At 40.5% G+C, this 15,543-nt stretch overlaps 2 protein-coding genes across 6 annotated transcripts in view; both read right to left on the bottom strand.

Moving 5' to 3' along the window:
- RHBDD1 (rhomboid domain containing 1) overlaps positions 1 to 15,543 on the bottom strand; it is a 118,984-nt gene that overhangs the window by 35,851 nt on the left and 67,590 nt on the right. The window lies entirely within an intron of this gene.
- LOC118898238 (60S ribosomal protein L35-like) lies at positions 1,597 to 11,799 on the bottom strand. Its single transcript, XM_036858334.1, has 2 exons — positions 11,795 to 11,799; positions 1,597 to 1,938 (listed from the first exon to the last, which is right to left on the bottom strand). Exon 2 carries the CDS (start codon positions 1,909 to 1,911, stop codon positions 1,597 to 1,599), a length of 315 nt encoding a protein of 104 aa, XP_036714229.1. The 5' UTR covers positions 1,912 to 1,938; positions 11,795 to 11,799.

Below are 15,543 nucleotides of genomic sequence, written 5' to 3'. Positions count from 1 at the left end.
AAGCCGTGTGGCTCTAGCCAACACCCTCTCTTTCTCGGGTGCAGTGTGACAAGGTGGTTAGGACCAGGCCGTTTCTAAGGCTCTTACAGAGTTATAATCTAAGAATAACTATATTAACAAGAACTCTGTAATTCTTACAAGGCCAAACCGCTGCCGCAGGGCTCTTAGGCTAAGGTTTTTTGCACAGTTGCTGAAAGCGTCAGCTGAGCTCTCCTCAAATGGCAGTCGTGCCGTCAGGTTATAATCGTCTCTAATTGGTGCTTTCGTGAATTGCAAATTTCCTAACCACTAGAAGGCCTGAAAAAGAATCTCATTCCTCTGTAATCAGAAACATGTTAAAAGGCAAAATAATTAAAAAAGAAAGCACACTATGAGCAATAATCATTAAAACTCACTGCTTTATGTTTATGTTAACATTCCTCATCAGTAAAAACAAGTCTAGAGAACAGAATAGACAAAAAACAAACATCCTATTTTACAATTTCTTAATTGCATGATTTCCAATAAGAATTCGTATGTGAAATAAGTCGGTCTTAATTGTTTCTTTTCTTGTCATCGAAACATATTAGGAAACCATCCACAACCTTTCCTTCCTTCTTTCCATCCACCCATCCCATTCCTAAATATTCCCAACCATCAGTCACCCTTCTCTTTGATTAGCAACAGTTTCACCCAGATAATAGCTATTTTTGTTGATGCCTTCCTAGTTCCCTCCCTCCACCCTTCCTCCCTCTCTCTTCCACTTGACTAAGTTCCCTGAAGGCAGAGAATTTGGTTTTTGTTTATCTTCATTTTTGGGGAAGAGAGATGGCTACCTTGCTCATACGTGGCACAATACGGGTTTTCCAAATATTCTAAAAATTACATAGAATTTAGAAATCTAGGTAACTACTAAAATGGATGGTACTATCTGTACCTTCAATTAAAAAAAAAAAAAGTACCCATTGTCTTCTGCTAGAGCTTCTTAAGAGCGATGCAGAGAGAAATGGGAACCTCTCTCCGTGGCCCTCAAGGAACTCCCCACCTAAAGACCTAAAGACCTAAAGACCGGGTCTTCCCTGGTGGCGCAGTGGTTGAGAATCTGCCTGCTAATGCAGGGGACACGGGTTCGAGCCCTGGTCTGGGAGGATCCCACATGCCGCGGAGCAACTAGGCCCGTGAGCCACAATTACTGAGCCTGCGCGTCCGGAGCCTGTGCTCCGCAACAAGAGAGGCCGCGATAGTGAGAGGCCCGCGCACCGCGATGAAGAGTGGCCCCCGCTTGCCGCAACTAGAGAAAGCCCTTGCACAGAAACGAAGACCCAACACAGGCATAAATAAATAAATTAAAAAAATAACAACAACAAACCTAAAGACCTGCGAGAATCACCAGGGGAACTTATAAAGCAATCCCAGGACCTGGGCCCACGCTGCTGTCTTTGTGCACCTGCCCTCACCCCTGCCCCACCAGCTGTATATTCTGATTTATTTGGGGGCCAAGGCACTGATGATTTTTTTTTTTTTTTGGCCAGTTTGTTTGTTTTATTGACACCTGGATGCTCGGGCCTTGACCGCGTACTTCCGGAGCGGGTACAGCCGCTGCTTCCGCTGCTGCTTCTAGGGCTTCAGGTTCTCTTCGCCGTTTGCTGAGCCGCGGCGCATGGCACGCGTTTTATTCGGCCGCAGATCCAGGGGCTTGTACTTCCTGCCCTTATAGAATTTCCAGAGGTTCTCTTTCTGAGTCTGGTTAATGACGGTGAGTACACGGGCGATGGCTTTGCGAACAACTCGGATCTTGGAGAGTTTGGAAGCCGCGCCGCCTGTTACTTCAGCCACGCGTAGCTGGGCCAGCTCCACTTTCAGGTCCTCCAGCGGTTTCAGCAGCTCCTCCTCCTTCTCGCCGCGAAGGTCTCGAGCCTTCATCTTGGCCATGACTGTAGGGTCAGCCTCCGCCGCCTTCTCGGAGGGGAAAAAGAGGCACTGATAATTTTTAAAAGCTCCCCAGGTGATTGTAACAGGAAGCCAGGATTGAGAACTACCAAAATCTCTGAAACCCCTCCTCTAGTTACTTAACAAATGCCAGTTAACTATATGCTTGGCCTTTCATTGTCTTACAGGCCTTGGAGGCACCCACGATTCATTTACTGAAACACATTGCACATCAATGGTTATTCTTTTTTCAGAAATCAAGTGAGGTCACTGCTCGAATAAACTTAATTCTCCTTGATGTCACTGAGCTGTAGCTTTCATAAAAGTCCACTCTCCTTCATTTAATATGGTCTTTTCTAACTTTCCATTGAATTGGAATATTCTATCTATTGTTAGCTGAGTGTTACCTGTGGGTTGGAAAACAGCTGGGGATTTCATGTTCCCTAAACTTTCACAGGTCTCCACTGAAGGCCCTGAAAACACTCAACCATGAAATCTGCAGTAGAAATTCCCATAGGAAGTTTAAAGTTGACCAAGAAGACATGAATAACCTCTATTTGAAAAACTTAATTTGAAACTTTTTGATGAATATTTTACAGAAAACTCTAACTCACTAAAATTTCTAATTTCATTCCAATAGGAATGAGTATGAATACACAAAAAAGTTCACTAAGCTAGTAAAATACGAGTAGCATTTAGATTATTAATTATATTAATTATTAATTAAATTATTATGATGATGACCATACCAATACAATATGAAAGGCAAAATGATGTCATGAGTAAGTACATAGACTCTGGAACCAAGACAGCTTGTGCTCAAATCTCAGCTCTGTCACTTATTAGCTAAGGGACCTCAGTTTGCCTTCCTTCGGTTTAGTCTCTTCTCTGAAATGGGTAAACAGTAACACAGCATTGGTGGTTGCTGGATTGAGTGAACACACACACACATACACACTCATGTGCATACACATGCACACACACTAAACATGCATACATGTCACTTATAATGGTGCCTGGTGTGCTGGAACTCACTCAAATTCCATCTCTCTCCCTGCAACCCAATCCCCACACATATCAGAGTGAGCTTAAAATCCAGATTTCATCTTACTGCCCTCCGTACTTAAAAGTCTCAATGGTTTCCCCTGTTTCCAGGGTCAAGTACAAAACCCTTAAACACAACATACCAGGCCTTTCACAACCTGATTCCCACCCATCTTGCCACTCTGGTCCGACAATGAAAAATATATTGCAGCCACAACCATCGCAGTACCTACAATGGGCCACCCTCTCATCTCAGGGCCTTTACCCATTTTCTCTGCTTCCCTTGCCCCTTTGTTCACACCCTTCACTAACTTCTCATCACATTCAGGGAAAAACCAAAATCCTTAGATGGCACATGGTCTGGAGCCCACTAATTCAAATTTAGGATCAATACCTCGATTGTCTCAAACTTAGATATGATACATTCATTCATATGAGAAAGGATGCTCACTCCCTAAATATTTGCCTGCCAATCTTTAAGATAATGAAGGTGATAACAGATGTTATGACGTCATTACAGCCACTCAAGAGGAAAACCTGTGAATTCTGAGTTTAGAATAAATAGTATCCTGTCTGTATACCTCTCTCTTCTGTTTGCTGTAGGTGCAATATTTAATTTGTTTCCATGTTAAATAGTTGTTTGTCTATTCATGTAACTAAAACAGCAGAGAAAGAGACACCCTTTTTAGAAAACACAAGTCTGGGTGTTTTTAAGGACAGTGCTCATTTGATCTCATTATTCTGCCAGTTAATTGACAGGAAAGAACATCCTAATTGCTCATTAACTCTGAAGATGTCCCCTTGTCTGGTGTCAAGGTCTAAGAGATACAGGGTACACAGCAGCTGTACAACTGCTGCTGCTTTAGGGGGACAAAGCATTAGGTTTGCACAGTTAAAAAACAGCAGATGTTCTGATATGGGTTTCAAACAATCCCATCTATATAATATGGTAGAATTTGGTGGTGAGTTATTTTCCCCTCAGGCTAATAAGATGAACCACATCGCTGATTAAATATTATTTTCTGGGGCCACAAGGTTTTTTTCACGGCTACCGCTTATGGAAATCATTCTTGGTTGGATTGTAAACTGCCAAAATGGCAACTGGTTTGAAAGGCTCTCCGAGAAAGGCATTCCTTGGTGCTCTTTCCCTCTACCCACCCTTGTCCCTACATGCAAGGCCATCTGGTCCTGTGATAATAAGCAAAAGCATAAGAGAAACAAGCCATCAGCACAGGCCTGCGCAGTGACTATTCAGATCCCTTCCTCAAAGCATACAAAGAAACCCAGAATTCCAGGAAACAGCTATACCCACTTACCAAGAAGCACTGTCTCCATGCTTCCCTGATATACAAAACATTAAGATGATAATAATTAGCAAATAATTAGGGCTGCCAAGGGGTAAGGAAACACTGTCATAACCTGACAGGTGTCACAGTGTCAAAGCTCTGCTCAAAATGGGCCTCGCTGGCCCTGAGTTATCTAAGCCAGGGGCTCATTTCCCTCCTCACTCCCATGTGTCTCGCCAAAAAGCATCCTCTACACAATGGTAAACTACTTGGGGCTTAAAGTTTATCTTTGTCACAGCACAGTGTGCCAAAAGAAGGGCCCTGCTAACCCCCAGAGACGCAGCTTATTTAAAGTTATAATGAAGACAGCAGGTGTTCCATACAGATGTCTCTTCTTTTAGAAGACACCTATTAAACACTTTATTCTCCCTTAATCTCGGTGGGCTAAGCTGCATTTTATTTCAGCATCACCCGAGCCAAAAGCAAACTGTTTCCCTTTAGTCTCACTGAGCTGAAAATTAAAAACGACTCGGTTTTGGGTTGTTTTGGTTGATTTGCAGGGAATCCTGGACGCGATGATTCTAGAGTCAACTCCCACTGCTTTCTGGTAACAATGAAAGCAATGCCAGACTCCCCAGAAAGTATGCCAGACTCCCCCTTTCCTTGGCGACCCAAACCTCTGAGTGCCAACCACCTCACACCTTCCAGTGAGATGAAGCAGAACAGATCTGAAAGGACTGCACTCGATAAAATGTATGCTGCTTTCACTTTTGTAAACTGTAAAGTCAAATGGAAATGCCTAGTGCCATGGCACTAAAGCAGCCTCAAACTAAGACAGGATCCAGTGTGTTCTGGAACCCTTAAGAAAGAGATCATTGTAGCAGCCAGGGGAGAGCTAGCTACCAGTAACAGGAACCACTGGTCTTCTTGCCCAAAGTGTGTGGATACCTTTAGCCTGGAAGGTTGGAGTAGAGATGAGAAGGGAAAGAAGGAAATGAGCAAAAAGGAAGAGTGGAGACAGGATGTAGAGATCCTGGTCTGGATACTCCCCTCTGCACAATCTCCCTCAACACTCTCACAGACCATAAGTAGCCCGCAGAAGCTGGAGGTGAAGGTGTGAGGTGTAGTTTTCTCTGCATTTCTCTACAAAAAATGACCTGATGCCTTTAATGGGGTGGCACTGTGGAGAATATCGAAGAAGAGGAAGGTCAATATTGAATATTTTTAGCAATGCATAGGTTTTCATATTTTTTCTTAATAAAGGTTCTCCGTGATTTTGCAGACATTTTAGAAAATGGAGTCAAGCCAAAACAAGAAAGTAAGTCACCATAATCTTATTTCTGAGAAATAAGGATGAGTGGCATTTTGCTAAATATTATTCCAATCTTTTTTATAGTACATTTACTAGGTCTTACAAAAATAAGTGAGTTTCTACTAAGACTACTGCTATGTCCTGCTCATTTGACTCACTGTGAACCTGCTTCTATTTTTAGTGGCTAAGTATTATTCTAGATCATGATTTATTTCACCTATTTCCTATTGGGGCATGATTAGGCCATTTGCGAGTTTTCCAAAGCAGATGATTACAATGTAATTTTAATCAGCTTAATATTTATAGCGATCTTAATAACGCTGTGCAATTTTGGTCCTGTCTTACAACAAAAGTAGATTTAAAAAACACAGATGTGACACAGGAAGATTGCTGGTCCCTAATTGAGATGCTTGAAGATATATAAATATATATTATGCATGACTCTCACATCTGGCTCTCCATAACGAAGTTCAACAGAATTATAAATAGTTTTGAATCCTTGGAGAACTGCCATGTGATGAAACTAGACCACTTTGAAAGCTATTTGTGATTCTATAATAAATGGAAACCAACATATGACTTGATTTTTCTCACTAGCAAAACAACACAACAAAACGGATGAACACGTGCACCTCTGAGTGAGATTCAAGAGGTTGAGTAGACGACAGTGAAAATTCTCACGTGAATGATTCACGTGTAATATTGATAGGTGGCTCAACATAAAATTCTGTCTTAAAGCACACTTAGTGCAAGCACATTTATTCTTTTTTGTTATGAATCTTTTCTTTCCTAAAAAGAAAGCCACTGAAGAAAAATTGAGTCCTATTTAAATGAACAATGCAAATATCCTTAATTCAAATGTCACTAACTGTCCATAGTAAAAACAGTATTTTCAAACTCATATGCTATGATTTTTGGTAGAAACAAATCACTGCCCAGCCGATTATTTATGATTGTCTATAGAAAGCATTTTTTTGGTGTGTGTTCTATTAGGTACCTGAGATGCAAGCTTCTTGTGTAAGAAGGGCATTCTTTCCCTAAACAAACTATTTATTTCACAATTTTTAATTAATGTCAGGAATTTTTGCTTAAAAAAAAAGACAACCCAACCAAACAAAAGAACTTAGCCAATCATGTGAGGACCACAGTAAGAGAAATGTCATTGTCATTCTACAAGTAATACTGTCTTTTTAAATGTAGCTAAGACTGTTCTATAGTGACCACACCTACCAAAGGGTTTTCAGTGTTCTGATTTCAGGATGATCGCAATGGCCAATCCTCCTCCCGAAACACAAACATAACTCCAGCTCGGCCATGCGGGCTGACTATGTGGAGGGCTACAGACAGAATCGTGCTGGTCTCTTCCATCACTGACAATTCACGACAGCCTAGAAGCGCTTTTTCTGAAGAGGCCCCGACTGGGCATAGAGAAGTCTGGCCTTCTTGCCTGGTGTTTACCACTCAGAATGTGACCCCGGGCCAGCCATTTAATTTCTCTGTGCTTCTATTTCCCAATGTAAAACAATGGCTATAATTACAAATGCTTATTTCGTAGGGTTCTGTGTGGGGATGTGAACCTTCCTAGCACAGTAACCACGAGGGAAGAGGTACTGCTTGTCGACCTGGAAAGAATTCACCAAAACATTTACAGTGGTTTCTTCTGGGTGCCTGTATTATGGGTAGCTGCAAGGATACACCTCAAATGTGATGTGGTTTTTCTCTGGGTGGTGGGGTTATGGATCGCTTTTTGTCTTCTTTTTGGTGATTTGTATTGATCATTTTCCAGCGTGAATATGTTCTGCTTTTATAACCAGCAGGACAAATGCTTATCCAAATTCTAAAAGACCATAATAACCGAGTTCAGGGACCCATCATCACCTGTCTCGGGCCCTCAGCACCGTCCACCCTGGGACATCTGGAATTCAGGGAGGACTTCCAGAAAAGGAGCTGAGTGCTGCCTCTTTCCATGGCAAAACAAAAGCAGAACCGCACGGCAATCACAGCGCACATCTAGCAGGTGTTAGCACACACACGTCAGAGCGGTCTCACACACGTCATCACCTGCCTCCCTTCCTTCTGAAGGCCAGAAGGACTCTGTCCCTGCGGTAGGAGAAGCTGAGAGTCCATCTGCAGCCAGCCTGGAAGGCGAACGCGGAAGCTAATTCAGGGGTTCAGCTCTGCTCTAGGGTGGACACACAGGAGCCCAAGGAAATGTGGATCCAATCTAGCATCTTCCAGGAAGGTCCTGACCCCCAGGCTCTTCATGCCTGGGGAACCCAACCTACATCACAACAGCATCCCCAGGGCAGGACACCGTCCACAGTAACTGGGCCAGAGATATAAATGATGGGATATTAAGCCTCTTGACTTCTCTGAGTCTGTTTCCTCATTGAGTAAGATCAGGTGTCAGATATGCTGACCTCTAAGGTCACTCTCAGTGCCAGTTATGTTTGAAAATGGTTCAGCCTTGTCTCATTCTCCATTATCTACTTTAAAAAGTAATTTAAGTAAATTAAGCAAAGGATCGAAACAATAGGTCCCTCCCCAAGACTGCAGTTATGTGCTTAAAATTATATGCTAAACTTAGGTGGTATATGTTATCTGTACTTACAATGCTTAGAAAGGAATTAGAAAGGTTCAAATAAAAAAGAATAAAATTTTATTCACTGAAAATATCAACTACTGAGTCTATGAAATAAAGTCTCAAAGTCTGGGCCTTCAGCTCAAAAAAAAAAAAAAAGATAATGTTTGGTTTGGTTTCATATTTTAGTACAAACACAGAGAATTAGAAACTTCTTTACACCCTCAATTGTTTGATTAATAAGAATGTAAAATCCACTATAATTTTAAAGCACTATTTGACATCTCTCTTCCTAATTAAAACATTTTATGAAATGATGAGTTTCTTAATCACCTATATTAATAGTTTTCTCCAATTAAGTTTGATCTTATAAAACACTGAATATACACCTCAATAACTTCGAGATTAAAAACTGTATAGATAACTTGAGTATCCAAATCATCATATTAGTGAATTTGATATTCTCTAAAATTCTTACATAACTTAGGGAACCATAGTTGCTGAAGCAGAGAACTTCATAGATGGGTAAGTAAAGTGATCAGCTCATTTCAAAAGTTACTGCATCTCCTTCCTAAATCTAATATATTGGGTAGCTGAAGTGAAGTCAGTCACTAAAATCTCCTGTCGTTCGGCAGAAAGAACAGTGTTTTTGGTTTGACAGCAAAGAACAAGATTTACTCATTTCCGTACCCTGCAGTGCTTAACAGTACCATACACAAACAAGGGGCTCCAATTGGAATTTGCTGAGGAACAGAATGAATAATGATCCAGAGCAACGTGACGAGTGTGCAAGGTAACATTTCCGAAACCATCAAGACTTGGTAGCCCACAAAACAGGGTCCAAGTGTGGGGGAAGACGAAGGGGACATGGGTGGGTGGAATTAATTCATTAGAGGTTTGTTTATACTTTTATTGCTAAATCTACTCATTAGCATCTGAATGATCCCTTTCAATAAATGGTGATTGTGGGGTTAGGTAGCGGAGGAAAAATTATAAGCTCACATAGAACTATTAATGTTAATTTCTCAAATATGTTTCAGTTTCATGTATCATTATCTCTATTATTTTAGCAACGGCTGAGCTACAGTTAATCTTTTTAAGTATAAAACCTCAACAGAAGCCTGCTCCTTCCCAATAGGGACCTAAACAGAACTCTGGTCCACTTATTTTATTATTTCTTTTCCTGACTGGGATATATTCACATGTTATTTTGCAGGTTTGAAACATCATGTATTTACATTTCTTTATATGCACAATTTCACATCTAGATACAGTCTCAAATATCAGACTTTACTCACTGAAATGAATATCTCCAACGTAGAGAGAAGGGAGTAAGAACCTATAATCCAAAGGAAGTGTTCTGCAATGAAACTGCTTTTAGGAAATCTGGCAGATGGCGCTTTTTCATTACAGAGAAAGTTTTCCTGGGGGAAAACACACCAAATTACTTTAAAAAAAGAAGTGGTCACACGGAATGAGCTGTACATCTCTGTCCTGGCCTGCAACACGCCTGCAAAGCCAAGCAGGCCAGCCGTGATCATTTGCATATGTTAAAAATCGCCAACTGCATTATGCCTGCACTGGGCCAGTGAAGGCTCAAATAATCATGCAACTGAAGCAGATACCACCATCAAATGCATGTATTTATCAATTTAGATCTCCCTTAGACAGCTGTGTGAATTTATCTTCCAGAAATCTTTCATCCGTCAGCCCTGAGACCTACATGACAAACACTTGCCAATATTCCTGACATTTCTCAATATCCGCATCTCTTTCTAGCTACGCCCGTCCTGCTCAGTCCATTACCACAGAATGGAAAAGGAAGAAACTTTGAAGAGGACCCAGTTCAACTCTCTTATTATAAAAAATAATAATAAAACAACGGTCTGATCAGATTCAGTGACTCACACCTCACGTAAAGTTAGTTCACTGATATTCCAGGACTGAAGCTCAGACCACTGAATTCCCATCCTTTTCTCTTTGTACCACACGATGAAAGATTAAAAGAACATGTACATAATTTATTCCATTTTTTTCAAAATTTTTCATACAACAATAAAGAAACAAGACAGATGTCATTTTTATTTACCTTGGTGTAGCCTCAATAAAAAGCAAAATATGTAACGCAGTTAAAATAAATTCTCTTTTTGTTTTTTTTTATTTAAAATGTATCTGAATTGGTCCCTATGAACATATATGCCTATAAACAGGATTCAAAGATATTGTCAAGTGATCTTTTCATAACAAAAGCCCTAGATATTAATGCGGAACCCAGATACTCTTTTCCAATATGGCTCCCCTGGTAATTGTACATGTAAGGACTTAGAGACAAAGGAACAACCAGTTTCATTCTGAAGCCAAGACCTTTGTCGTATGTCCCACCACAGCTTCGCATATGGCTAGCCAGCAACCCCAACTGTACAATGTGGGGAGTGGGTGACAACTCTGCTTGATTTTCACAAGAGAGCCAAAGTGTGATTGTGGCCATTTGCCTTTCAGAAGAGTCTAAGAAAAGAAGCACACGTTACTCCACATGTCATGAGGATTTCCAGTTTTAACCAGTACACATGCTCCAGACTGGCAGATAGAAGTTGAAAAGGACACAGCTTTGTACCCAGCCACCCGCTGAACTTGGTGGCAGGCTATTTAAAAAAAAAAAAAGGGCACAAATTATACATGGAAGGACGTGGGGGAGAGGGGCGAGGAAAATGCAACGAGCTAATGTTCCTAGTTGGCATCTGCCTTTTGACTCAAAGAAAGGAGATGGCTCTCGTCCAAAATTTTTCTATTATTGTGGTATCAGCTGCCTCTTGGATTCTTTTATAAGAACTGAAACTGCCAACAGAACAAGACAAGATTTCTGTTAATGGTAGTAAATGTGCAGGCTTCTTGAAATAATAGGGATTCCGATATTTCTTCTACAGAGGCTACTTTGGTATTATTATTCCTGGCATGAGCTTTAGGACTTATAATTATGGCCAGGTACTATTAAGAAATATGACAACAGCAAATTCTGAGGTTAAAAAAGTTGTTACCTTGATTCTTTAATTTACTCTTCCAATATATTGAACTAAAGAAACTAATTGGTGCTGGATGTCTCTTGCTGGACTGGCATTCTACCAAATGAATTTCTATTAGTTGGCCCTTTCAAATCTCAGTATTATTGATGACTATTACACTAACTTCTTACTCTGAAAACTGGGAATCAAAGAGAAAGAATTAAGCATTTACCTAGCCTTTTAAAAAAGGACTATAGATTCTACCTACTTCATGAGGGAATGATCATATTTTTTTAAAAAAGCCAATAAATAAATTACTAGACAGATTATGTCTAGTAAATGACAGATTCAAACTGGGGATGTAGAAAACTGGAAAAAGCATCACTACTATCCTTATAATAAACATGAATGCTGGACAATCTGCAAATCAATACCTTTTCCTGAACCCAACAGAAAGCTGAGGCAGTAGGGCAGCCAACTAGACAGAAGTCTAAAACAGCATAGGAACACTTGCTTACCTAGGACAGACTCTATTGGACACTAATAAAAAGAATTCAGCCAAAACTGTTAAACTGCTAAAGGCTGAGTGCGAGCTAGCAAGATGCTATTCATAGAATATATAACACGGAACATATTGGGGGCTGCAGTACAAAGGAATTCACACCCACTTTCAGGCTCTTCTCAGGACCTCACGTGGCCCTTGCAAAAGACCTATGTGAGCCCAGAGAAAGTGTCCTTTGTCCTCTGTCATTCCTGGCATAGTCCTGAGGGAAAGAACAGCAGCTACTGCAGGAAAGGTCTGCATGAAAGGCTGCCTAGATCCTTCTCCCCTATCGTCCCTAAGGAACAAAAGACTTAAATGCCTGGGAGAAAGGCAAAAGCCAAGTTTCCCTTAAGGAAATGGTGAAAACCTCCTGCAGTTTAGAGAAGGGAAGAGGAGAAAAAAAAAAACACCCTCTAAACTGGGGAGAGGGGCAGGGATACTGAGATGGCCACACCTCCAAACCGAGGGACACAGTGACCGCGTGGACTAAGGCTTAATCAGAGCACCCCCGGCACTGGTCTCCACCACCAAACTAAAAAGCACAGACTAACACGCAATAGCAGTGTGCCACCGGGGGAGGGGCGGTGGAGGGGATGGAGTACCTGTCCCAGTTACAGCACAAAGACTTACAACTGAAGTTCAAGCAGACATTGAGAGGCGCTCTGGCAAATCAGCCCCCACCCTAAAAACAAGGTAACATTAGAGGAATTCGAAGTCTTTGATGCACTGAGGGGACCATACAGTACACACTCAGTATTACTCACTGAGTAATTATGTAGAATTATGTAATTCTACATAATTCAAAATACTCACAGTGCTCAATAGAACAAGTAGACAGATAATCCATAGGGATTAGAAGATCTACGCAACACTATCAACTCAATTAATCTGACTAACATTTGTAAAACACTCCACCCAACTAGAGCAGGACACACATTCTTTCCAGGTGCACATGGCATTTTCACCAGGATGGTCCATAAAATATCACAACCAGGTGAGATTTATCCTGAGAATACAAACCTGCTTCAAGTTTGAAAATCAAAATAATTCAGTATGTCAATAGACCAAAGAAGAAAAAGTATATAATAATCTCTACAAATATAGAATAAAAATTACTATTTTTAATAGCATACCTCCCCCTGCAGAAAGAAAGAAAGAAAGAAAGAAAGAAAGAAAGAAAGAAAGAAAGAAAGAAAGAAAGAAAGAAAGATTGACTTAGGTATAAAGTTTAAGAAAATATATAAATATACGAAGGAACTGTATGTTCAAAAAATTTTAGTGGTGTGAAAAAATGATTACAACCTAATACTGAATGAAAAAAAGTAAGGTTCAAAATAGTACATACCATATGGTCAACTTTTATAAAATAAACTCAAACCAAATATTTTTCCACCAGAAGAAAAGGCTAAAAAGTAATAAAGCCCATTTTAAAAAATGTCTCCTCGGTTTCTCACTCTTAATAAGACAGTCATGAAGTGTTTTAAGGAAAATAAAATTGAAATTAATATAAACAATTTGCAAAGCTATTTCCTTTGCTGTCACCCGTTAGTGTATAATGCACTTCAAGGAGTCTCTTCAGATCAGTTTCATTGGAACTAGTTCCATATGCTCTTAAAACATCCACTGAAAATGAAATTCTGTGGTCAAATAAGTTTGGAAAACATTACATTTAATAAATTGGTTTCTTAATCGTAGAACTAATTAGAATCGTCAGTATAACAGTGCCATTCTGGATCTTCAAGGGGGTACAGTTTGCAGTTTCCCAAACTTATTTGAATGTAGAACTTATGAAGTGGGGGAGTGAGTGAGCGAAAGAATGAGAGAGACGGGAAAGGAGAGAGAAGAGAGAGTTGTTTCGGCTAAAAATTGAAAGTAAGTTGCAGACATATTATTTTGCTTCTAAATACTTCAGTGGGTATCTCCCAAGAATCAGGGACCTTCTGTTACTTATCCATAATACCAAAGAAAGTTAATTTCCCAAATAACATCTAATATCTAGTCCAACTACAAAATTCTCCTGTTTCCTCAAAATTTTTCTTTTATAAGAACCAGTTTTTCAAGGTTCTCATGTTATATTTGCTTGTTATTTCCTTTTAATATAAAATCACATCTTGCTTTTTTTATGATACTGTTTGGTTGGTTTCTTTTCCCCCAGGAGACCAGTCTCACTGAATTGTAGAAACCTCACGTTTTATCTGATTTCTCAACTTATTCCTCTATTCCATGTATTTCCTGTATATGGACCCCTTACATTGGAAGACTTAATTAGAGTCAGGCTAAACATTTTTAGTAAGAATATGTCATAGATGGTGCTGTGTTCCTCATATGGCATCATATCAGGAGACACACAATATCAGGCCCTCCCACCAACAATGCCGCCACGTTTGATCGCTGGATTCAGGTGGTGATTGTCAAATCTCTGTTTCCCGCTCCTATTAGCATGTCCTCTATGAGGTGATACTTTATCACCATGTGAGTGTCCCATTTCTTTTTTTAATTTTTATTGGAGTACAGTTGATTTACAATGTTGTGTTAGCTTCAGGTGTACAGCAAAGTGAATCAGTTATACAATGTCCGGTTTCTAAACAACCTTTTAACTAATGGTTTATAGTGCTTGATGATCTTTACAAGGCTACCAGTTATTTCATTGGTTTCTTGTTAATTTTTATTTACTTCTTTAAAATTCCTTTTTAGGAAAATGTACTCTTTGTGGGATATAGTTAGGTGAGTTTTGACAAATGCAAAGAGTTGTGTATCAATCACAACAACCAAGATACAGAATAATTCCATCGCTCCAAAAAATTCCCTCCTGTTGTCCCTTTGTGGTACTAAATAAAGTTTTGTACAAAGTCCATGCTTAGTAGGTTTGCCCTGACTTACTTAACTTTTTGTGTGTGTGTGGTAGACTGGGATTAATATTTTTATCAATGATAACATTCCTAGTGTATTTCTAAGATTTACATCCAAGACAGCATATCGTATTTACATGCAATGGACAGTCCAAGATAACAAATCAGACCACAGTTCTGTTAAGACCATGGCTTGTTCCAAATTAAATTAAATACATAATATCCTTACCTCCAGGAATATTTCATGTCTCACCTGGGAGTGATTAAGCAGCTGTGGGCACAGGACTAACCTTGAGAATTTGTTAAAATACAGCCTCCGGGGCCCTGCCCCCAGAGGTTAGGGTTCCAAGGCTAAGGCATGCTTTCAGTGATTGCGATACCAGTCGTCCACTGAATCTAGTGATTACAAGAATGGCCCCAATTATCCACCTCTCCTTCTGTGCATCCCCTTTGCAATGTGACTCTGCAGCTCCTCCCATGAAGAGATGGAGTCTATTTCCCTATCCCATGAATCTTGTCTGGTCTCACGACGTGCTTCAGTAACAAAATACAGCGGAACTGACAATGCACCAGCAAAAGTCTCACTTGTTTCCACACTCTCCCTTGGAACCCTCGTGCTGAGGCCTTGTGAACGAGCCTGGGCTGGCCTGCTGGATGACGAGTCACGTACGGCCCAGTCTCCACCATCGCATCAGACAACAGTCAGTCAGGCATGTGAAGGAGGTCACCCTAGAGCAGCCAGCCCCAGATGACCACTGCAGACACCTCAGCACACCAGCCGAGGTCATGGAAGCCTGGCCCGGTGGACCCGTACACACAGGAGCAAGAAGAAATGTGTATTGCTTTAAGCCATGTGTGGCAGCGTGATTTTAACCAGTAATAGACGACTGATAGACCACAGTTCTGATACTCTTCACCTGAGAAGTACTAATTTATCTCTTCCTCCCCATTTCCTAGGTCACCCCCTCCACGCACACTGCTGCTGCTAAGACCGTATTCCCTCAATTCAGAAACCAAGTA

Source organism: Balaenoptera musculus, chromosome 7 (assembly GCF_009873245.2).
Source record: "Balaenoptera musculus isolate JJ_BM4_2016_0621 chromosome 7, mBalMus1.pri.v3, whole genome shotgun sequence".
In the NCBI taxonomy this organism is placed as follows: Eukaryota; Metazoa; Chordata; class Mammalia; order Artiodactyla; family Balaenopteridae; genus Balaenoptera; species Balaenoptera musculus.
Note: the sequence above shows the minus strand (reverse complement) of the source record. Positions and strands in the feature narration are given on the sequence as shown.